The 22189-nt window shown below is 46.3% G+C and overlaps 1 protein-coding gene across 3 annotated transcripts; it reads left to right on the top strand.

The window, feature by feature from the left end:
- The first annotated feature begins 6287 nt into the window (after nt 1-6287).
- GMFB (glia maturation factor beta) lies at nt 6288-20063 on the top strand. 3 transcript variants are annotated; one of them, XM_064145469.1, is made up of 7 exons: nt 6288-6581; nt 8662-8758; nt 9291-9340; nt 10287-10338; nt 11388-11468; nt 14073-14146; nt 16222-20063. In XM_064145469.1, the coding sequence occupies exons 1-7, from the start codon at nt 6579-6581 to the stop codon at nt 16291-16293; spliced, it is 429 nt and encodes a 142-aa protein (XP_064001539.1). In that variant the 5' UTR covers nt 6288-6578; the 3' UTR covers nt 16294-20063. The 3 variants fall into 3 exon arrangements, with proteins under 3 accessions (XP_064001539.1, XP_064001679.1, XP_064001622.1); XM_064145609.1 differs by lacking the exon at nt 6288-6581 and adding an exon at nt 6886-7737; XM_064145552.1 differs by lacking the exons at nt 6288-6581; nt 8662-8758 and having other exon boundaries at nt 9318-9401.
- Nucleotides 20064-22189: the final 2126 nt, after the last annotated feature.

Genomic DNA, 22189 nt, shown 5'->3' with positions numbered 1-22189 from the left:
GGCAGTGGTCCCCGATACTAACACGGGCTGGGGGATGCAGGGCTGGAAAGCAGCCCTGAGGAAGAAGGACTTGGGGGTGCTGGGAGGGTGAAAAGCTGGAGATGAGCCAGCACCGTGCGCTGACCGCCCAGACCCAGCCGTGTCCTGGGCTGCGTCCAGAGCAGTGCGGGCAGCAGATGGAAGGAGGAGGTTCTGCCCCTCTGCCAACATCCCACCTGCAGTGCTGGGTCCAGCGGTGGAGTCCTCAGCATAGGACAGATACGCAGCTCTTGGAGTGGGCCCAGAGGAAGCCATAACAGTGATGCAAGGGCTGGAACCCCTCTGCTGTGAGGCCAGGCTGAGGGAGCTCGAGTTGTTGAGCCTGGAGAAGACTCCAGTGAGACCTTCTGGTGGCCTCTCGGTGCTTACAGGGGCTGATCGGCAAGCTGCGGACAGACTTCGAAGCAGGGCCTGTTGTGACAGGACAAGGGGTGATGGTTTTAATCTGAAAGAGGGGAGAGTCAGACTAGATACAAGCTGAGTGTGGTGAGGCACTGGCCCAGGTTGCCCAGAAAGGTGGTCGATGTCCCACCCCTGGAACCGTTCCAGGTCAGGGTTGCTGGGGGCTCTGAGCAGCCTGTTCTACTTGCACATGTCCCTGCTGCCTGCAGAGGGGTTGGACTAGATCACCTTTAAGGGTCCCTTCCCACCCAAACCATTCTGTGATTTTGATGGTTCTGTGGATGCTGCCAAGCTACTCTCATGACCTCGACTTCTGAACAGAGCACTACACAAGCAGGTTTGGCATACTGAAAGAAGCACACAACCTACCTACACAGTAACACAAGGAAATAGCTGTGTTAAAGCTATTTAACGTGGGGACCAAGTGGCACTTCAACACCTGCTTGGCAATCCTAAACTTCTATGGTGTTTACTGAAGCTCTCCTTTAAAATCTGAAATTTTACCTTCTAGATCCAACGTTTAAAAGATGAATATGATTTGAGTATGATTTGCAGCAGGTTATAGCTGAGAAGTGAGGCCTTCCTCTGTACCTTCATTCTCTCTGAGGCTGTAACAAGGTGAGGATTGGTGTCTTCTCCCTAGTAACAAGTGACAGGACAAGAGGAAACAGATTCCAGCTGTTTAAGTTGGATATTTGGGAAGAAAATTGTTCTCAAAAGGGTTGTCAACCCCTGGAACAGGCTGCCCAGGGAAGCAGTCTGAAGCAGAGGAGACTCCCAGGTGACCTTCTCGTGGCTGTCCAGGATCTGAAGGGGCCTCCAAAATAGCTGGGGAGGGACTTTTTAGGCTCTCGGGGAGTAACAGGACAGGGGGGAATGGAGCAAAGCTGGAGGTGGGGAGAGTGAGACTGGAGGTGAGGAGGAAGTTGTTGAGCAGGAGAGCAGTGAGAGGCTGGAGTGGGTTGCCCAGGGAGGTGGTTGGGGCCCCATGGCTGGAGGTGTTTCAGGCCAGGCTGGCTGAGGCTGTGTGCAGCCTGCTCTAGGGTAGGGTGTCCCTGGGCATGGCAGGGGGGTTGGCACTGGCTGCTCTTTGTGGTCCCTTCCAACCCTGCCTGACTCTATGATTCTATGACAAGAGGAAACAGATTCAAGTTGTGCCATGGGAGGTTTAAGTTGGACATTTGGGGAAAAAGTGTTCTCAAAAGGGTTGTCAACCCCTGGAACAGGCTGCCCAGGGAAGCTCCATCTCTAGAGGACTTTAAAAGCTGTGTAGATGTGGTGCTGAGGGACATGGCTTAGTAGTGAACTTGGGAGTGCTGCATTAATAGTTGGACTTAAAAATATTTAATGTCTTTTCCAGCCAAAACAATTCTCATTTTAAAACATTCTTGATCCTCACAGGGTCGGGAAGAAGGTAGTTTCTTTTCTGTTAGAGCAGCTCGAATTCCCAGCAGCATGGAAAAGGACAGCTGTTTCCTCCAGCACCAAGGCAGCTCTCCACCAGCCACCTATTATGGAAGAGAAATATCTGCCTTGCACTGGCAGCTCGTATTTGTGATTTGTGAGCTCCAAATCCTGGTTTACCTCCAGAATTATGCTCAACTTGCAGAAACAAGAGGTACCATAAGCATCAGAGTTCACAAAGTCTACTTCATGCTTGAATTTTCTGATGTTTGATGAGACAGACCTTCTAGCTGGGGCTTTTTTAACAGTCATAGTGCTGTGTGTGTTCTGTGGTGTTTCAGTGAAGGATGTCAGGTTGTTGTCAGGACTGAGTTAAAAACCTTTAGGCTGAATACACATATAATGAACAGGTCTGAAACTGGGATGACAACAACAGAAGGCCCTTAAGACTAAAGGGCAGAATGACCTGAAAGGGTGAAATATTCAGAAACGAGGCACAGTAATTAAGGGTAATATCTAAAGATGTTAAAATGCTGCAAACATTTGTAGCTAATGACTCATTATGGCTTCTTTACATAAACCAGAGACAGACTTGGACAAAGATCAAAATGAGGTGTCCCCTACATGACCTGTGGTGATTTTAGTACTGAAAAACACACCTCTAGGAGGAAAATGCAAATGTAAATGTGGGACCACCTTAGCATAATGAACTAGGTAACAGTATAATGGGTTAGGTAAACGATGGAGTAAGCATACAAAGGTTTATGTGATGTAAAATCATATATATTGGGTTTTCTACTGCATAGACCTCATCACTATCTACAGCTCCTTGAAGGGACACTGTGGAGAGGTTGGTGCTGGTCTCTTCTCACATGTAAATAGTGATAGAACAAGAGGGAATGGCCTCAAGCTGCGACTGGGTAGGTTTAGACTAGATATTAGGGGAACAAATTTCGCAGCAAGAGTGGTCAGGCACTTGAATGTGCAGAACAGGGAGGCGGTGGAGTCACCAACCCTGGATGCGTTTGCAAGTCGGCTGGATGTGGTGCTTGGAGGATATAGTTTAGGGTGAACCTTGTAGAGCAGGGTTACCAGTTGGACTCAGGGATCCTGAGGGGCTACTCCAACCGGAATGTTTCTGTGTGACTCTGTGGTACAAACTGTTGCTGCTTCAGATAACAGCAGGCTGGATTGTGATTTATTACCCAGCCCACAGCAATCACAGACTAGGAGGGGATGGAAGGGACTTCTCAAGATCATCAAGTCCAATTCTCTGCCAGAGGTCACTTCTAGGTGAGCTAGAGTCACCTCCAGGGTCACCTAGAGTAAATCAACCACATCCAGGCTGATTGTGAGTGCTTGAGAGATGAAGATTCCACAGCCTCTCTAGGAAACCTGTTCCAGTGCTCTGCCAGCCTCAAAGTGAAGAGTTTTAACCTTAGGTTTACATAGAACCTCCTGTGTTCAACATGTATCTTGCTCTGTGAGAATCACTTTGCACACTTGCTTAAAGAACCCTTTTTGGGGGACTACAGAGTTACTAGTAGGTCTTAGTGGTCTCATCCAACCATGGTTGCCCACTCTGGGCCTGCTCCTGAACCTACCTATGGGTTCTTATCACAGCTCTGGACACCTGTGGATCAGGGTTTAAATACTGTCACCCTTAGTGATACCAAAAATTCAGAAACCCTTCTGAGACTGATTTTGGGGTATCAGGAGCAGACATTCTTTATTGCAGTGCTGGCACACATGTGAATCATAGAATCAGTCAGGGTTGGAAGGGACCACAAGGAGCAGCCAGTTCCAACCCCCCTGCCATGCCCAGGGACACCCTACCCTAGAGCAGGCTGCACACAGCCTCAGCCAGCCTGGCCTCAAACACCTCCAGCCATGGGGCCTCAACCACCTCCCTGGGCAACCCATTCCAGCCTCTCACCACTCTCCTGCTCAACAACTTCCTCCTCACCTCCAGCTTTGCTCCATTCCCCCCACTCCTGCCACTCCCTCACAGCCTCAAAAGTCCCTCCCCAGATTTTTTTATAGGCCCCTTCAGGTGCTGGCAGGCCACAAGAAGGTCACCTGGGAGCCTCCTCTGCTCCAGCCACAACAGCCCCAACTCTTTCAGGCTGTGCTCACAGCAGAGCTGCTGCAGCCTCTCAGCATCCTCCTGGCCCTGCTCTGGACACTCTCCAGCATCTCCACAGCCCTCTTGTCCCAGAGGCTCCACAGCTGGATGCAGGACTCCAGGTGGGGTCTCAGCAGAGCACAGCAGAGGGGGAGAATCCCCTCCCTGGCCCTGCTGGCCACACTTCTGCTGCTGCAGCCCAGGCTCTGCTTGGCTTTCTGGGCTGCAAGTGCACACTGCTGGCTCCTCCTGAGCTTCTCCTCCAGCAGCACCCTCAAGTCCCTCTCCTCAGGGCTGCTCTCCAGCCACTCACTGCCCAGCCTGCATTTCTGCTTGGCATTGCCTCCACCCAGCTGCAGGACCTTGCACTTGGTCCTGCTGAACCTCCTGAGCTTGGCTTGTGCCCACCTCTGCAGCCTGCCCAGGTCCCTCTGGATGGATCCCTGCCCTCCAGCCTGGTTGCTGCACCACACAGCTTGGTGTGGGCAGCAAACTTGCTGAGGCTGCACTCAGTGCCTCTGTCCATGGCAGCCACAAAGATGTTGAACAAGACTGGTGCCAGGACTGATCCCTGAGGGACTCTGCTTGTCCCTGGCCTGCACTTGGCCATGGAGCCATTGACAGCCACTCTTTGGCCAGTTCTTTATCCATCCAGTGGTGCACATCAAGCCCAGCATTTCATAAAGACTGAGTGACCCTTGTCCCCAAGGCAAGGAGTTTATATACAGAGTAATAATACTTAGTCAGTAGGTCTTAAATAATTAATTAGCATATTCCTATAACTTCCTAGGGCTAACATATGAATTCCTGTGATACATGTGTTCTGTAGTCCCTAATCATAGAATGGTGTCCAGTTTATGTGACTTTTAGGTAATTATTTTCTTTTCATGGTAATAGTTGTGTTCCTGGATTTGTGATCCAGATTTGGGCTTTGCACAGTGTAGCAGAGCAGCCGAGTTCTCTATGGCTGTAATTCCCTTGCCGTGGCAGCACACAGTGCAGTTCTGGTGTGACCCAAGCATAGATGTCCACACAACCACCCCATGTGTGTTTGGGCTGGGCTGAAATTCTGCCAGGGGAGATTTAGGTTGGATATTAGGGAAAAAAATCCTTACTGAAAGCGTGTTCAGGCTGCCCAAGGAGATGGTGGAGTCAGCAGTCCCTGGAGGTGTTCAAGAAACACATGGACATTGCTCTCTGGGACATGGTTTAGTGGGATTGGTGGCCTCAGGTTGGCAGTTGGACCTGATGATCTTAGATGTCTTTCCAACCAAAATTGCATGATTCTATAGAATCATAGAAATCATAGACTCAACCAGGTTCGAAGAGACCTCCAGGCTCATCCAGTCCAACCTATCCCCCAGCCCTGGCCAAGCAACCAGACCATGGCACTAAGTGCCCCAGCCAGTCTTTTCTTGAACACCTCCAGGCACAGAGACTCCACCACCTCCCTGGGCAGCCCATTCCAGTGCCAATCACTCTCTCTGACAACAACTTCCTAACAACATCCAGCCTAGACCTGCCCTGGCACAACTCCAGACTCTGTCCCTTTCTTCTATTGCTGCTTGCCTGGCAGCAGAGCCCAACCCCACCTGGCTACAGCCTCCTGTGCTAGTTTGAAGCAGGCTAGAATATTCAGCTTCAGGCAGCTGCAGGCAGCAATGAGCTCTGCCCTGAGCCTCCTCTGCTGCAGGCTGCACCCCCCCAGCTCCCTCAGCCTCTCCTCACAGGGCTGTGCTCCAGGCCCCTCCCCAGCCTTGCTGCCCTTCTCCAAACACCTTCCAGCACCTCCACATCTCTCTTGCATTAAGTGGCCCAGAACCACTGTGGTGGTCTCTAGTGACAAATTATTGCCTTCTTTAGAGTGTCCTGTAGTAAACCTTGGCCCTGCAGATGCTCTTTGCATCCAGTGGCCAATTGCCAAAGCATAAATTGGCTCTAACTGGCCCAAGGCCACAACCCTTTTGCTTTGGTTACTAGACAGGGACCTCCTGTCCCAAAAGCAGTGCTCCACACATCCTGTTATCTCTGGCCCGGTGTTGCTGGGCTCAGTGATTCTGGCGTCTTTGTGCCGACAAAGCCACCTGCAGGTGCGAGCACCGAAAAGTTAAGCTACAGACAACTCTGTGTCAGTGGCAATGCCTCTGCTCGGCATGGCCAAGGCACATTAACCGCTAAGAAAGACTCCCGCGGTCGGCAGGCACCAGCCGCTGCAGCGCCGCTTGCACACGGCCCGCCCCGCGCCCGTTGCCGTGACTCCGCGGGGGCGGTGCCTGTCTCCATGGCAGCGGGGCGGGGCTCGGCGGGGCGGGAGGCCCCGGGGCGGGGGCGCTGCGTGTGCGCGGGGCACGCGCCCCTTCCCTCTCTCCTGCGGCGCCTCGGGCCGCGCCCGGGAACAGCGAGAGGTCCCTTGGACCTTCCTGGTACCCGTAGGCGGGAGACACCCCCCGCCCGGCTGGGGCGGCCGTGCCGATTGGCCGGGAGGGGCGGGGGGAGCTGACGGAGCCTACGCCGCACAGGCGCAGTGGGCAGTGCGCCCCAGTCGGGAGGAGGCGGCGGCGGCGCCCGGCGGCAGCGACCGGCGGTTACCGGTGTTGGCGCGGGCAAGATGGTGAGGGGAGTTTACGCTGCCGGAGGGACCTCAGGGAGCTCAGCCGGGACAAGGGGAGGGGCTGTCCACCTTTCGGGTCTCGCTGAGGCGGGAGGAGCGGTGTGAGGCCGTTGTCCCCGCACAGCCTGCCGCGGAGGAAGTTGTGCGGGAGAGCAGGTGCTTTCGGAGGAGTCAGAGCGGGTGGCGCCCCAGAGGGAGCCGGTGCCCTTCGGACTGAGGGTGCTGCCGGGAGGGTGCTGCCAGGAGAAGCTTCTTTGGTCCTTCCCTGGTGGAGTTTCTTGTCGTGCTGTGCTCGCCTGCCTCGCCGGCAGGAGGATCTTCCTCGTTTGTTTTTGTGCTGGGTACTGGTGGGCTGAGGGGAGAGCGAGGAAGCCACTGTTTGGGAAGGAACCGGTGACCTGCTCCGCTAGCGGGTGGCTACATCGGTTGCTGAAAATCCTGGAAGTGTAATGCCGGTAGCTGAGGTTAACCAACAGCAGCACCGTCCCTCACTGCGCTGCTTGGCAAGTGTGCCCCTGTCTGTGCAGTCCTTCTGTCTCCTGCTTTGACTCTCTTTAGCTTCTTATGAAACTAAGCACTGGTGAGCCTGTTTAGCCCCAACAAACAATCTGAATGTGATGCCACCATGTGCTTTTCAGCCAGTCTTCTGCTGCTTTTAAGGACTTGTGTTTGCGAGGCTGCACAGGCATGAGCGAGAGCACTGCTCACCCTGCAGTGCCTGCTGAAGGACATTAGGAAAGTGCAGAGTCCAGAGAACTGGCAGAAATGCTTCCCCCAGAAAACAGCATTTCACACAGGCTATATCTGCAGCTTTGAATCCTGGTAGGGACCTCCTGAAATAGAGAGAGTGGGTGTTAATGACATTTGTGGATCAGAGGGAGCCAAGAACAATCTTTAGGGGAAGCAAACAAAATACTGAAGGCTGCACACACAGTGCCTGACCTGTTCTGTCAGAGTAGAGCATGATTTCCTCTCCAGCTGTTCAAAGGAAGCAGAGGCACAAGACTTTGTGCCAGAATTAGGTTGAGGTGGAAATCTCTTTAGGAGTAATACAAACATAGAGAGTTTGAAAGGTGATTTTGAAAGTGAGGAAAGAGATTTTTGAGGGAAATCTCACAAACAAGCTGTTGTCGAACATAAGGAGACAGAACTCAAGGTATAAGAACAGTAACTTCTTGTTTGTAAGCTGTGATTTGTGTGAGTGAAGCTGCTCTGTAATAGGCCTTGTGATAATAGACCTTAGCTATTTGAACAATGTTTGAAAGTCTTGAAATGCAATTGTTTTGGCACAGTGCCTTGGAAATGTATAGATACAGTAGCAGGGGAAAGCTGGAGGTGTTGAAAAACTTGGGTTGGTCTAGTTGCGTGCAGCTCCTCACTGTAGTGATAGACGTGGTGTGGGTAAAATGTTGCTCAGGAAATGGCAGTGGTTGGCTTGGTACAGCTTAAAAATTGCTGATGTCATGGAAGATAACCTGCCTGGTTGCTTGTGAAATCAGAATTTCCTTCCCCATCTTCAGTGTAACGACTGCTGTGTTATCTGGATGGTTCTGAAAACTTGGAGCTAATGACATAAAAGCACATGGAGGAAAATTGTGCCTGATTTTGGATTAAAAGGGCTGAAATGCTTTCTCTGTGTGTAAATCTCAAAGTTCATTATTGTGTGGGTAAATCTTTATTGTCTGTGTTCTTCTGAAATACTAATAGTAGCTCTTATTTAATGCTTATTTTAGCTACTTTTAGGGGCTTCCTTATTTCAGGACTCGTCTTGGCAAATGAACTTAAAACTTGTTTATTTTGACGAGCTATGAGATTAACCCCACTTCAGGAATAGCTAATAAAGGATTCAAACTCTGTGGCTTTGAGTGGGATATGAAAGCAGCTAAGTGTTGCTGTGTGCTTGTGCTTCCATCTCTGGTTGTCCTGGTTTATGTGTGTGTTTTAAAACACTGGACAAGTCAAGTGCAGTTCCCCTTCAGTGGGATTTATGCTCACGTATGCATGATGTGAGGTTTGGTTTTTTTTCTGGTTTACTAGAAAGATTTATCTTTCCCTCCCCTCTGCCATTTCCTTTTCGTAGAGTGAATCTCTGGTGGTTTGTGATGTTGCTGAAGACTTGGTGGAGAAACTGAGAAAATTCCGGTTTCGCAAAGAAACCAACAATGCTGCCATTATTAGTAAGTTGAAAATGTCTGACAGAAATTGCAAAGTCTTGCAGAAAATCCTTTCTCCTTTTTTCCTTCCCACATAATGTTGCTGCTGTAACAGGTAAATGTGAGCCAAGAGGCTTTTTCCTTTATGAACTTCAGTAATTTCAATTCTGCCTGTAACTTTAACGGTAGAGCAGCTGCTCTTATGGTACGAGATTGCATCAGCTCTTAGTGTTAATGCTCAGTTGAAGCTCAGTCTACTACTGTTTGTAAAATGAGGGTAAAAAATGTCACAGTGCAGTCTTTTTGAGTTTCTAAATTTTACAGCATTTAAGTAGAGGAGTTTGACATTTCTGTCTGAATCAGGATCTGTCTGAATGAGTGTTTTGAAATGAACAGCACTTAGACTGTGCACTGCTCTTGACTTCTGTGGAGTCATGAAGAAAGCAGAATGGAAACACAAGGAGTATGCTTGCGAGGGAATGTTGAAAAGCTTCCTGCATGGGTTGTATAAACTGATTAGGAAAAGCACTGATCTCTGTTTTATTTTGATTTGCAGTGAAAATCGACAAGGATAAGCAGTTGGTGGTGCTGGATGAGGAGCATGAGGTTTGTTAAATGCATTGTAAATAAGAGTATCTTCAGCCTGCAATGTATTGTTGTTTCTAAGGTACTGCTTAGTTTCAAATTGTTATCAAACTCTTAATCTAATTTGGGTCATGAGCTTATTGAAATGCATGGTCACTGCATGTAAAGCACAGCACTATTAATAGTGGAACTATGCAGTAGCAATTGAGCTGCCTAATTGCACACAAAAAGAAGGGGTTTTGAAAACTGTTACAACTGTAAAAAGCATCTTTGGCACCTGCTGGCTTTTTAAGGAGGTTTCAATGTAGATCCAAACATTTGACTTGCATCTGATCTGCCATCAATTAGAAACTGGGATTTCTAATCTGTAGACTCTAAATTTGATAGGTGGCATAATAAGGTCAACCCAGCATGTAATGTTTCTTAATGGTACACAGGGCAAAATTAAATCCTTCCCAGGGATTTGAGCATTAGCCTCAGCCCTTATTCCCTAGAATGTGGAAGTTAATGGAATACTGGAATGAGGCCTCTTTTTTTGCTAGCTCAAGGAAGATAACTGATTTTTGTTGTATTGTATTTTTTTCCCAAAGCATCATTTATGTAGCTGTATTTAACAGATGCTCTTTGGTGTGTGCTTATTTCTGTGTAACACCGGAGTTAGAAAAGCACAGGAGTTGCCAGCATATCCAACCAGAGCCAAACATGTTTTCTGAACTTGTTATATGCCTAAAATAGGGATGATTATTCACACTGACATTAGTTCTGTGTTGAGCCACAGGAATCTATTAGCACACAAGCTTTCCTGGACTGCTCTAGTGATTTGAGCGAGAGTGTTACTGGTTCAAGCGCAGATGTCCATCTAGCTTAGAGCTGCTTCACTGCATTCTTACTCTGCTTTAGCCTTCATAATATCACCTGTGAGTGCAAGAGCATTTATTCAACTATTGCTTGTGTTTAATGTCACCAGGGTATTTCTCCTGATGAGCTAAAAGACGAGCTGCCTGAGAGACAACCTCGATATCCTTCTTATGCTGCTATTATTTGGTGTTACTCACTCCTGGAAGCTGTTCAAAATGTTCGGAGCTGGACTTCACCTTTTTAGGCCAATGCTTGCCTGTAGAGCAACTTCACTGACACTTCACTTGTGAGATAATCCAGGGATCAGGTGTTGTGATGCAATGACCATTTCTCTCATGTGCTGAAAGTGACACATTTAAACCTTTCCCAAGGTTTTATTTCCTTTTAGACTGTATTGTTTGGGGAAGTAAAGCGAAGCCACGCTGCCGTTAGTGAGTAATACACACCAGTTTTATATGTGGTTTCTTCCAAGTACAGAGAAGTGCCTGTGTAACTCAGGTTTGGTGCTTTCTCAGTGAGTGGTCTTTGCTGTTTTGCTGTGGTTAGTGATTTTAGGAGTGCTGAAGGCACGTGATCTGTGGAAGAATTCTTGTATTTAAAAAAACCTAAACAAAACAAACAAAAACCAGAGGGACAAATAAATTAATCCCTAACTAGACGAAATAAGAGAAGTGCTTAAATTGCAAGTGAAGAAAGTACTTGCCTCCATTGCCTTCAAGAGCTGACTGGCACCATTCCATGTGCCATTCTGAATCTTTTCCTTTCATGACCATAGTGCAATGGGAGCCTCTGAAGCTGGAGTCCTAGCAAAAACTTCAGTTCAAGTGCAGCAAAACACCTGGAACCACAAGGTGTTCAGTCTGCAATGAGAGAATTTGTCTTTCATGAAGCCAGAAACATGTTGGTGGGTGTGTAAAATCCAGTTACAAAGCTGGGAGAGGAATATTTGTGATGAGAGGATGATTTTCGGCTCTGATGTGAAACAGCCCTCACATGCTGGTGTGGTAGAAGTTGGTAAAGACAAGTGGGGTCAGTTCTGAAAGTCAGATATAGAAGTGAAACCAGGAGAGAACAGACTATTTGCCAAGTTTAAAACCTCACTAGAATGCCAAACTTGCTTGTCTTGCCTGTATCAAGTTCTGGTCATAGCAGGATTATATCCTAATAAGAGATTTCATGTTTTATTTTCTTTAACTTCAGAAAAAAACATTTATTGTGTATAGTTACAAATATCAGCATGATGATGGAAGAGTTTCTTACCCATTGTGTTTTATCTTCTCCAGTCCAGTTGGTGAGTGAACATTGTGAATGGTGGCTGCTATGTGCTGTTAATAGCGGAATGTTCTTTGCTATGGAAGATACAATCACAGCTTAATGCTCTGGTAGTGGTTCACATGCTTAAGGTTGGATTGGCTTATGCCGCTGCTGCAAGTGCAGCATCACAGACTGGTGGGGTTGGAAGGGACCTGGTGATCTCATAGTCAAACCTTCCTGCCAAAGCAGGGTCACCCAGAGCAGGTTGTTAGGAGGGTTTTGAATCCCTCCAAAGGAGACTCCATGACTTCTCTGGGCAGTCTTGTCCAGTGCTCTGGCACACTCATAGCACAGAAGTTTATTCCTCATGTTTAGGTGGAACCTCCTGGTTACAGTTTGTGCTTGTTGCCCCTTGCCCTGTGACTGGGCACCACTGAAAAGAGTTTGGCCTCATCTTCTTGTCCCCTGCCATTTAGATAAGTTTGGAGGAAATCTCAGCCTCCTTTTTGGTAGGCTAAACAGACCCAGGTCTCTCAGCTTTTCCTCACAGGTGCTTCATGCCCCTCAACATCTTTGTAGACTCTACTGGACTCTCTCCAGTAGTTATTTGTCTCTCGTGAACTGAGGAGCCCAGAACTGGACCGATTACTCACTAGGGCAAACTGGAGGGGAAGGAGACCCTCCCTCCACCTGCTTGCCACATGCTGCTTAATGCATCCCAGGAGACCGCTGCATGCAAGGCACTGTGAAACCCATGGGGTTATCCACAGACCTTGTTTGGCAGAAGCCTGTAGTGTTAGCCCCATCCTGTCAACTCTTCCCTCTGCCCAGGTTCCCTTAGTTGCTGGAGATTTTCACTGCCTTTGGGCTCTCATTTAGGGTACTTAGGAGCAAAGAATCTATCATAGATCCCGAAGGCTGAATGGAAGTGTTTGTTTCCTGCAGAGCTGGCCAAAAGGTGTCTTTCTAAAGTGCTGTCTCAGTGGTGTGCATAGCAGCACCTTCCTGTAAAGGAAAGGAGTCTGTTTGTGTAGACTTACCCTAACATGTTTCCTGTCACACTTTTCTCAAATCATGTGGAATACTCAAAATATGACCAGAGAAGACTCAGGAAATAAGTGAGGAGAGGGCTGGCAGACACCACCTCTGATGAATTGTTGTATTCAGATGTCAGTAAGTAGAAAGAAATTCCTCCTGTGAAGAACATGAAAAGCCATGTCTATCCATGAGAGAAACCCTGTGAAAAACTTAGGATGAGACTCAGGAGGTAGGTTTTCCAACACTGATGGGCAGCAACAGGCAGTGCTGTGATGGTCTAAAGGTCTGTCACATCTGTAGGTGAAAAGGAAGGAAAGAGAGCTCTATATCCCAGATGTGGGCAGTAGAAGTGCTGGGTGAAGAAGCTACGTTCAGGCACAAAGACTAATGGTAGATGATCCCAAGTTTCTCCAGAGCAGTAGCTTCCTCTACTTGTCACAGCAACCCTCAGTGTAAGCATACTTGTGCAGGGAGCTGTGTAAGTTTAAGAGAAGTCAGGTAACCTGTGGCTTGATGTAGACTTGCAGAGCTGAATTGCTCCTGTGGCTTCCATCTGTGCTCTGAATTGTACTAGGGTAGCTTGCTGGTATTACTGGATTGTTCCTGTTATTCTCTAGAAGAAGATAAACTTTATTGTTTTACCCTTTCTTACTCAGGGTGAAGGTAGGTGAAAGAGTTTAGCAGTTGGTGAGCATATTCTTGTGTCATTACCTCAGAATCTGTGTGTGAATGTTCTGGATGATGGGCCTCTTCTGAAAGATTGCTATTTTGTGAGTTAGAACAGTAGTGAGAAACTTCCTGGAAGACCTTGAAATAGCAAAGCAGGCAGCTTTGTACATCACAGGGGAAGAGCTGAGACCATGTTCTTTATGAGTGGCAATATTAAAAATGCACTCATGTCTAGAAACTTCTGAACAAGCAATTTCTAAAGAAAACTTCTTGTTTTCTCTGAGGTTTTCTGAGAAATCCTGCAAACATAGGTTAGTGGTTAGACTGATACTGGAGTTGGAGACAACCTTTAGTTAGGGCCTTAAACACTGGTTAACTGTGACTGAAGCAGCTTGGTGTTTAGGGAGAGGGGAGTTATTCTGAGCTACCAATTTGCTTACTGTATTTGGGGAGAGGTTAGGAGAAGGAACAAAGAAAGAACAACAAACTCAAGCTGACTTGGTTTGTTCTCAGTTTGATTCTAGCTCAAAGGTATATGCTATACAGATCTAAGTGTAACTAGCAAGAACATGGGAATCTTCTAGAAATAACATGAGGGTGAAGAATTGCCTGTGGTGTCCTCAGCACGCTGCTGTAGTGGCAGGAGGTACTGCTGTGTTGGCAGTTGAATCAAGTTTGACTCCTGCAGTGTTTGATGTTAGCTCTAAGCAGCAATATAGACACATGTCAAGACCACCAATTCAGCCTGCCTGTTGTTTTTGGAAAGGGTTTTCCAGTACTCGATAGAAAAGAGCAAGGGTGATAATGTGTATAAAGAAACAGGTTGTTTTTCTTCAGCTCTCCTTTTGGATTCTTTAAAAAGAGAGTATTTTCAAGTGGTGCCGTCCAAATGACTAAACAAACCCTCTTCTTTTTTCCCCCCACACAACTACAGGATGTAAACCAGAACAGCAGATGATGTATGCTGGAAGCAAGAATAAGCTTGTACAGACAGCTGAACTCACTAAGGTATTACTGACTAGTTCAAATCACTTTCCCCCTTAAATGCAGGCTGCAGAAGCGGTTTTGTTTCTTGCTTGAACCTATGGCAAGAAGAGCATTGTGAGAATGAATTCTAGCAAACAGGTTCTGGCTTAGGAGGACTGAAGAAATTTCTGCTTTCACTAGGCCTAGATAGAGATACATATTTTAGTTTTTAAAAGCCACTGAAGTATAATGTTGGAGGTCCTTGAGATCTTTGCTTAGCTGGCACCTAGATCTCTTAAAGCTATAGTTTCAACCATGGAAGCTAAATAGTCAGTGGTCACTTCAGGTTTTTCATGCAATGTGAAATGACTCCACCATTCCCCACCAACACTGTTCCATTTTTATCTTCCTTAGCTCAAGTTTAACATCTCAGTAAAAATGCATGGTGGACTAATAGGAGGGGAGCAGGAGTTAAGATCAGTACAGACTTAGGAAGTCTGCTTTTAGGTATGTTGAAACCTGAGGTATGTTGGAGGCCCGAAAGTGTCTTAAATAGAAAACAAGAATTCTATGAGGAAGAAGGCAGTTTTTAGTCAATTAGAAGGAAGAGTTGATGAAAGCCTGGGCACAACTTCCATGGGAATTGCAATCACCTGTCAAGTGGAAGTAATTCAACCTGAAAGGCTTTTGAATGAAAGCCTGGGAATGGGCATAGAGGTCCATGATCATCTTCCTTCTGAAGCTGGGGAAGACAGCCTGTCTCCAGTTTGGATTGCTTGCTTGTTCTTCAGCTGTGCTTTATTCTTGCCACTCACTGAGCCATGTTTGGTTTTAGCTTGTGCTGTGACCTTTCTGGTGTGATTTCTGCATGTGACTCAACTGAGTCCTCTTTCAGTGACTTGAATGTTAGCTTGCCTTCTGTTACACTGATTTGTTCTCTCTTTTACTTAAATTAAGTCAGTACTGATAGTAGTGGATCACTGTCTAAATACAAGAAGCAGTGGCCAGAGCCTGCTCCAGCAGAGGTGGGAAATGAGGAAGATAATAAAACTTGAATTATTCCTGAAGAGTGTAATGGTGAAGTGGTTGAGACCAGGAACAAATAGGAAGTTCAGTGGAAACAGCAGGTCCACTAAGAAGCTTGTTTTGAGTCTTACAAAATCTCATCTGTTCTGTTGGCCTGAGCATGCTTTTGCCAGCTCTGTCCTCTGTACCACTAGAGGGGAGAGAACAGATACCATGTTGATGTGGCTTTTTCAACAACACCTTTGGAGGCCTAGAGATTTGTAAAATTGACATCTTTGGCTCTTCTGAAAAGATAATCCATTTGGTGGTACCTCAAAGATTCAAGGCAGCAGTATGAGCAGTATGGAATTGACTTTTCTCCTCCTCAAGAGCATTAAGGAAAAACCCAAACTGGTTACTTGCCCAAATGGAACATCAAGAGTATACTGGTGCCTTTGGTCTTGTTTTGCTCTTCCAAATCCATGTTAAAGGTTTCTTGAAGACTTCCACAAAGCTTTGGGCCGGTGGGTTTTGGTGATTTAATTTTTTTATTGCATATTTTCTATTTTGAGGTATCCCAGGTTTGTTTCTCACAGGGAAAACAGTGTGCTTCTGGATACTATGGATTTATTTCAGTTCCCAGAAGAAATCACTGTCTTGGACTGAGCAAAATTCTTAAGCTTTGGGCTTAATGTGGCAGAGAAATTAATTTGTAATTATTTTTTTCTAAGCAAAATTCCTGAACTTTGGGCTTAATTCAGCACAGAAAATAATTTATATTCAGACAATCTTCCTGTAGAGATAATACATGTGAGGTGGTGCCACTTCAGAGTACCTTTGAAAGGTGGCACCTGTACTCAGAGGTATTAAAGGATAAGAATGTAGTCTAGAAATAGGAATGATGGGATTCTTGTCCAAGCTACTAATACTCCTTGCCACTTGTGTATTCTCACTGCTGTGCCTTTAGAGTATTAAACCTTTCAAGAACACACCTGCTTTAGGCTTGTTGCTGGCTTTTCTTTCTGGCTGAGCTTGTGTGGAAAGGCATTGGTTGCACTGTGTGCTTGCCCCTGCCAAGTGCCATCACTTCAAGAATGTGCCATTTCGTTTAGGTATTTGAAATAAGGAATACAGAAGACCTAACCGAAGAATGGCTGCGGGAGAAACTGGGCTTCTTCCATTAAGAACACCTCTGCAATAAGTATTTATGTACCATCCTGATCATACTGGAACCAGACATGAATACTTAGATCTACAAAAGGCACTGTATTTACTTCTGTCTCCTGCAGTCTCTCTCTTGTGCGGAGTTTGTGCAAAGAATAGCAGGTCTGTCTTCTCGAAGTAACAAATCTTTGCAGGTGTTTCCTTATTTGTACCTGTTAAAAGGGAATACTCCTCTGCAGGGACTCCTTTTGCACTCTCGTGACTAATATTTGTATAACTAAACCAGTTCTGGATTTGTAACTCTCTGCAAAGGTAATTTGGAAGCTGATGCTAACTTTCTCTGAGCTACAGATGCCTCCGTACGACACCTCCTAGCTATTTATATGCAGAAACCGTGTACTGTCACTCACTTCTCAGACCTCTCGACTTAATGTCTTCTCCATTTCTTGGAAACTATTCTCTGGAAGCATTTAGTATTACAGAAACCAAATCCATTTACCTTCCCCTTGAGTCCATGTGAACTTCTCTCAAATTCTTAGAACTAATTTTTGCCATTCCAGTAATTCCTCGGTTGACGGAGTCAATCTTGCTCCATTTCAGGGCAAAGCTTTGACTGTCCAGTTCTCATGCTACAGGAACTAGGTGATAACTAAGGGCTGAGTTACAACTCTGGTGACTCTCACACCAGAACTCCTGCGTATATAACTTATTACACTGTTAAGAAGTTTACCTCTTTCTCACATCTTGTTACACGAACACCTGTTAATACTCTGTGCCTTTAATTTGTTAGCTTTAAAGTGACTTGAGAATTTTACACTGCCACTTATTACAAATTTGGTATAAACTTTGTTAAAGGATCCAAGCAACATTTTTTTCCCTAGTGCCTGGTGTTGCAGTTGACATCTGTTTGAAACAAAAAAGGCTAAGCTCATTTCCTTTGAAATTCCAGTCATCTGCTCCGTTTACAGGAGTTGGGAGGTTAAAGCTTTTCAGGAGGATGAATGATTTATATCTCTTTTGTTACACAAGTTGGCCACACGTAGCTTTTGAGTACTTTTAATTACAGTCTCTTTAACTTTCTTATAACTGCTTGTTGGGCAAAATGACATTCCAGATAAAAGCTTTTGGTAAGTGATGATTTGAATTGGGTTTTTTTTTTTGTTTACTTACGGTTCATCTCTTTGAAACAGCAAATATTCTAATGTGAAAATAGTATTTAACTTTTATAAAGGACCAGTCTTTTTACAGGTCTGTTTTATATTAAATAGAGTAGTTGTCTGATACGGGATGTGCTCAGCCCATGCAGTGGCAAAAGGAGGACTCGTGACAGTATCTCACTATCTTGCTCATGAGTGTTTGTTGTGCTCCTGAGTGAGTATCTGCGGAAGAGCAGCTTCCTGTTGATAACATACCTTAAAGTGCAGCTGCCCTAACAAATCTGTGGGGTGAGGAGGAATGCAGTGTTCAATTTGGAGGCCAGTATTTCATGCTGTGAAACCTTTTGCTGAAAGGAGGTTTATTCTTCATTTGTAAGCATATGTTGTGTTAGTGTTAAAACACTAATTCCTCTATGACCACCAGGAATTCATTTGTAAAGGTCCTCAGTGTTGGTAAATCTCTTCTGGGTTTGATGTTACTGCTCATTTATTTGTGTACAAATCTGACTTGAGCAGAGCTTTTCAAAGTACGTGGTAGAATGATCCAATTAAATTGATCTCTCAGTGTGGGAAAGAAATGCTTGTAATGAAAATTAATGTCTGTGTTGATGTAGTGAGCTGGAAAAACAATCTCATCCCCCTGGCCAAAACAAGGTTGGTTATGAAACTGTTGCTTGATCGTTCTGTATTACAGATCAATAAAAACAGTGTCTTCTATGACAAACATTGTATACATGTTCGGCTTGAAGAATGATGTTGTTACAAGTTTCAGTCGTAAAACAGCGAAGGTCTTGTTTTGTTGGCACTCTGCTGATGGTAAGGCAGTCCAAGTGCAGCGTGGGCGAGAGGGAGGCTGCTGCTTGTAATGTTCAGCATGGTCTGCAGTGGGGAAAACTGGATTAATAATCTTTGTCATTGTACCTTGTGCACTGGTGGGCTGCCAGCATCCAACTGCTGCTTGCACAGGGTTTGAGAAAAACCGCTGTGGAAGGGGCCTGTGTACTGGGAGGAGAGGGGAGGAGTTGCTGCAGTCAGAAGATTTGAATTTGATTCTTTGTCTCTGGATTGCTCCACCTTCTGCCAAGAAAATACTGCTACTTATGGCTGCATTTTCAGTCTGAAAGAAAGTTCCTTGCACTTCAGTGTTCTTGTTGCCTCCACTTAAAGACTTTCTGCCTTGGGTGCTGCCCCTCAAGTCTTGTAGAATAGCAAACAAACCCTGATCAGAGTGTTAAAGACCACTTTCTTGTGAGAGGCAATGCTGATGCTGCTCAGCCCACCAGTATTATTCTTCAAACAGCCTCACTGGGTAGCTGCACCTCCTTCCACTGTCGAAGCTGTGGAAGTGAGGAAGCAGCTGCAGGTACTCAGAGAATGAGAGTGTAGAGGATGTTTGCTGTTTGAGGCTTGTTTGTGGTTTCCTTGTCTTAATGCAATGTTTCAATACAACTGTTGCTGTCCTAGGCTCTTGAGATGCAGGCAGTGCTAATACTTGATTAAACAAAGCCATTAATGATGTCCAGATCTTTTCCTGCTCAGATAAGACTTGTTTTCATAACATACTTTCCCCATCTTTAGAGCTGTATTTCCGTACTGCTTCCCCCTTAAGATCAGAGGGAGGCAGATGTGTCCATGTTCAGAAGGCCAGTGTGTTCTGACTGTGCTTTCCTAGCGAGTTGCCCATCTGTCATCATGCATTTGGCTGGAATATTCAGGTCTCTAAAGAGGGTTCAACCTAAAGGACAACATGAATTAACTGATGATGCCTACGGGAGCCTTCGTAGCTAAGGTCTGAGAGTCAGCGTTCTCCATTGTGACCTCCTATTTCTCAGGAGTTAGTAAGGTGGCCATAAAATCCTCAGCCTGGAGTTAAAGGTCTCTCAAAGGGAGACTTCTGCCACAACTAATCTGGTTTGCTTTAAATATTGACTAGATGGCTGGGGTACAACTCTTGTAATCCTGTTAGTTGCTGGTAAGCCTGAGTTTGCATGTCAGCCCAGAAAATGGACTTGTATTGTTCTGAGTATTTTTAACAAAGATTAAATGCTGATATTTGATGGTTTAAGCCTGTTTCTGGTATCATGAATGCTGTCTGATGTATCAAAGGAGGCAATAATGCAGGTGTTGACACCTTTTCACTTCTCCAGAGGAGCATCTCGTGCGTTTTTGTACCAAGATTCCATTTTTGTAACTTCTAACTGTAAAATAGCCAGTCCAGAATCCATGCTAGATTGCTGACAGGGGTGTGCATCAAACACCCAGAAGCAAGGGGCTTCAGTACCCTGCTTCAGTGTAATGTCCTGCCATGTATTTTTTGGAATACCTCTGTCTTGCACACTGTGAGATAGAGGTGTGGTGGGACATGAGATGGGGCCTGGTGAAACTTGTTTTTGTGGTTGATCCAGACTGGATGTGACTGGCACACTGTGAGCTGTCGGGGCTGGTGCCAGTGCTGGGGGTGGTGAGAGGTTCCTAGAGAGTTTCCAGAATTTGGCAATTCCATGAAAACATGAGAAACCAGTACAACTTCCACATACTGTTTGTCTCAGCTAGTTCACGTTGCATGTTTAAACCAAATCTTTTTTGCTAAGCATGGTGCTTGTATTGGTTTAAATAAAACGTTTAAGAGGTTCTCTTGCCTTGTGTTAATTTCAGAGTCCCACATCCAGCATGGGAAACCATGAATGCAGGATCTGACCTTTATCCTCAGCTTCCTGGAGTTTGCTTTGGACATGTAGCATAGATCAAACGTGAATGTGCTCCACTTGCTGTTCTACCTTAAATAACTCCTCTTACCCTGTGTTGTGAAGGGTGGCAGGAGGGGGGAGGAAAGGACAGCAGCTGATGGAGTGCTATGGGACAACTGCTGTCCTCCTCTGCTGCTTTGCACCTTTGTGTCACACAACTCGGTGTGAGCTGCCAGACAGCATGGGCTCTCCATTTCCTTCTGAAGTGCCACTCGCACCTCTCCCACAGAGGCAGGGTTACTGCCGCAAGCTGCAGCTGTGAAATGCAATACAGAGCGCAGGTGCTGACTGAATGGTATTGGGAGTAGTTAGCAAGGAGAACCAAGAGCTTCAAGGAGTCAAAGGAGCTTAGTTGTACCTTTTCTTTCTTGCAGCCCTTGGATCATCTCTTTCCTGCTCAAGAGACTAATAGATTGATTTGACTCAAGCACTTTTCCCTCATTGCCGTTTCTTCTGTTCCCACAGTGAAGGGGAAGGTCACCCAGGGAGCCCTGTGCTATTCTCTCTTGTTCACAGTACACTTAACTGGAAAATGAGGAGGTGATTTACTGGTACTGCTAGCTCTCTGAGGCAGTAAAAACAAAAGCTGGCTGCAAGGCGGTGGAGGGCTATGAAGTGACGAGCAGCTGCTTTCATTCAGGAAAGGTCATTGACTTGTAACTGTTATGTGGAAAGGGCAGTTGAGTGGTCAATAAAGTCAGAACCAGAGAAGGGAATGGAAAAGCTCTGTGCAGCAGCACAAACCTGCAAAGCACCTGCATTCCATGTGCCACTGGTGCCATCTAGTCCAGGTGTGGGGGTGGGTGGCTCACCTAGGGCTAGAGGGAGTTTGCTAAGGAGATCCCTTTACTTGGCAGGATCTTTGAGGATCACAGAATCACAAAGGTTGGAAAATACCTTCAAGGTCAAGGATGATACAGGGAAGAGGAGATACGTAGTTAGTTCTGGAGAAGCTGGAAGGGGAGCTCAGGCAGTCACTGCCAGAGGCTCCTGGGAGTGAAAAGGGACACTAGTCAAAGATGGCCAGCCTTTGTTCTTGTAGGCCATTTAACCTGCCAGATACACGCTGGGAACTTGACACAGCAGAGAGGAGGCAGTCTGGAAGGTTTTTAGAGTGTCTGGAGGACAGCTTCTTGACACAGCTGATGTGCCAACCTGCGAGGGGTGAGGCTCTGCTCGACCTGCTGTTTACAAACAGAGAGGGGCTGGTGGGCGAGGTGGCAGTTGGAGGCTGTCTAGGGTACAGTGGCCATGAAATAATAAAGTTTCCAACTGGAACAAAGTCAGGAGGGACATCAACAGAACATCCACATCAGACTTCTGCAGGGCAGACTTTGGCTTATTCAAGGAACTAACTTAGAGGGTACCTTGAGAAAAAGCCCTTAAAAACAAAGGGGTCCAAGAAGGTTGGACCTACTTCAAGAAAGAACTCTTGAAGGTGCAGGAACAGGCACTCCTGATGTGCCAAAAGCAGAGCCCATGGGGAAGATGACCAGCCTGGACAGCCAAGGGACTTCTGAAGGAATTAAGGGGGGGGAAAAAGGGCATATCTCCTTTGGGGAGGTAACTCAGGAAAAAATAAGTATGTTCCTAGGTTGTGTAGGAGGAAAATTAGCGAGGCAAAAGCCCATTTAGATCTTAGACTGGCCACTGCTGCAAAGGAGAATAAAAAATGTTCTTCTATTAATGGCAAAAAGGGGCAAGGGCAACCTCCACTCTTTATTGGACAGAGAGGGATCACAGGATGTTAGAGGCTGGAAAGGAACCAAGGAGACCATTGAGTCCAACTCCCCTGCCAGAGCAGGACCACACAATCTAGCACAGATCACAGAGGAACATATCCAGACAGGCCTGGAAAGTCTCTAGAGGAGACTCCACAGTCTCTCTAGGGAGCCTGTGCCAGTGCTCTTACAGGAAAGAAGTTCCCCCTTGTGTTGAGCTGGAACCTCCTGTGCTGCAGCTCCCATCCATTGCTCCTTGTCCTATCCCAGGGAACGGTGAGCAGAGCCTGT

The sequence above is a fragment of the Pogoniulus pusillus genome, chromosome 1 (assembly GCF_015220805.1).
Source record: "Pogoniulus pusillus isolate bPogPus1 chromosome 1, bPogPus1.pri, whole genome shotgun sequence".
In the NCBI taxonomy this organism is placed as follows: Eukaryota; Metazoa; Chordata; class Aves; order Piciformes; family Lybiidae; genus Pogoniulus; species Pogoniulus pusillus.
Note: the sequence above shows the minus strand (reverse complement) of the source record. Positions and strands in the feature narration are given on the sequence as shown.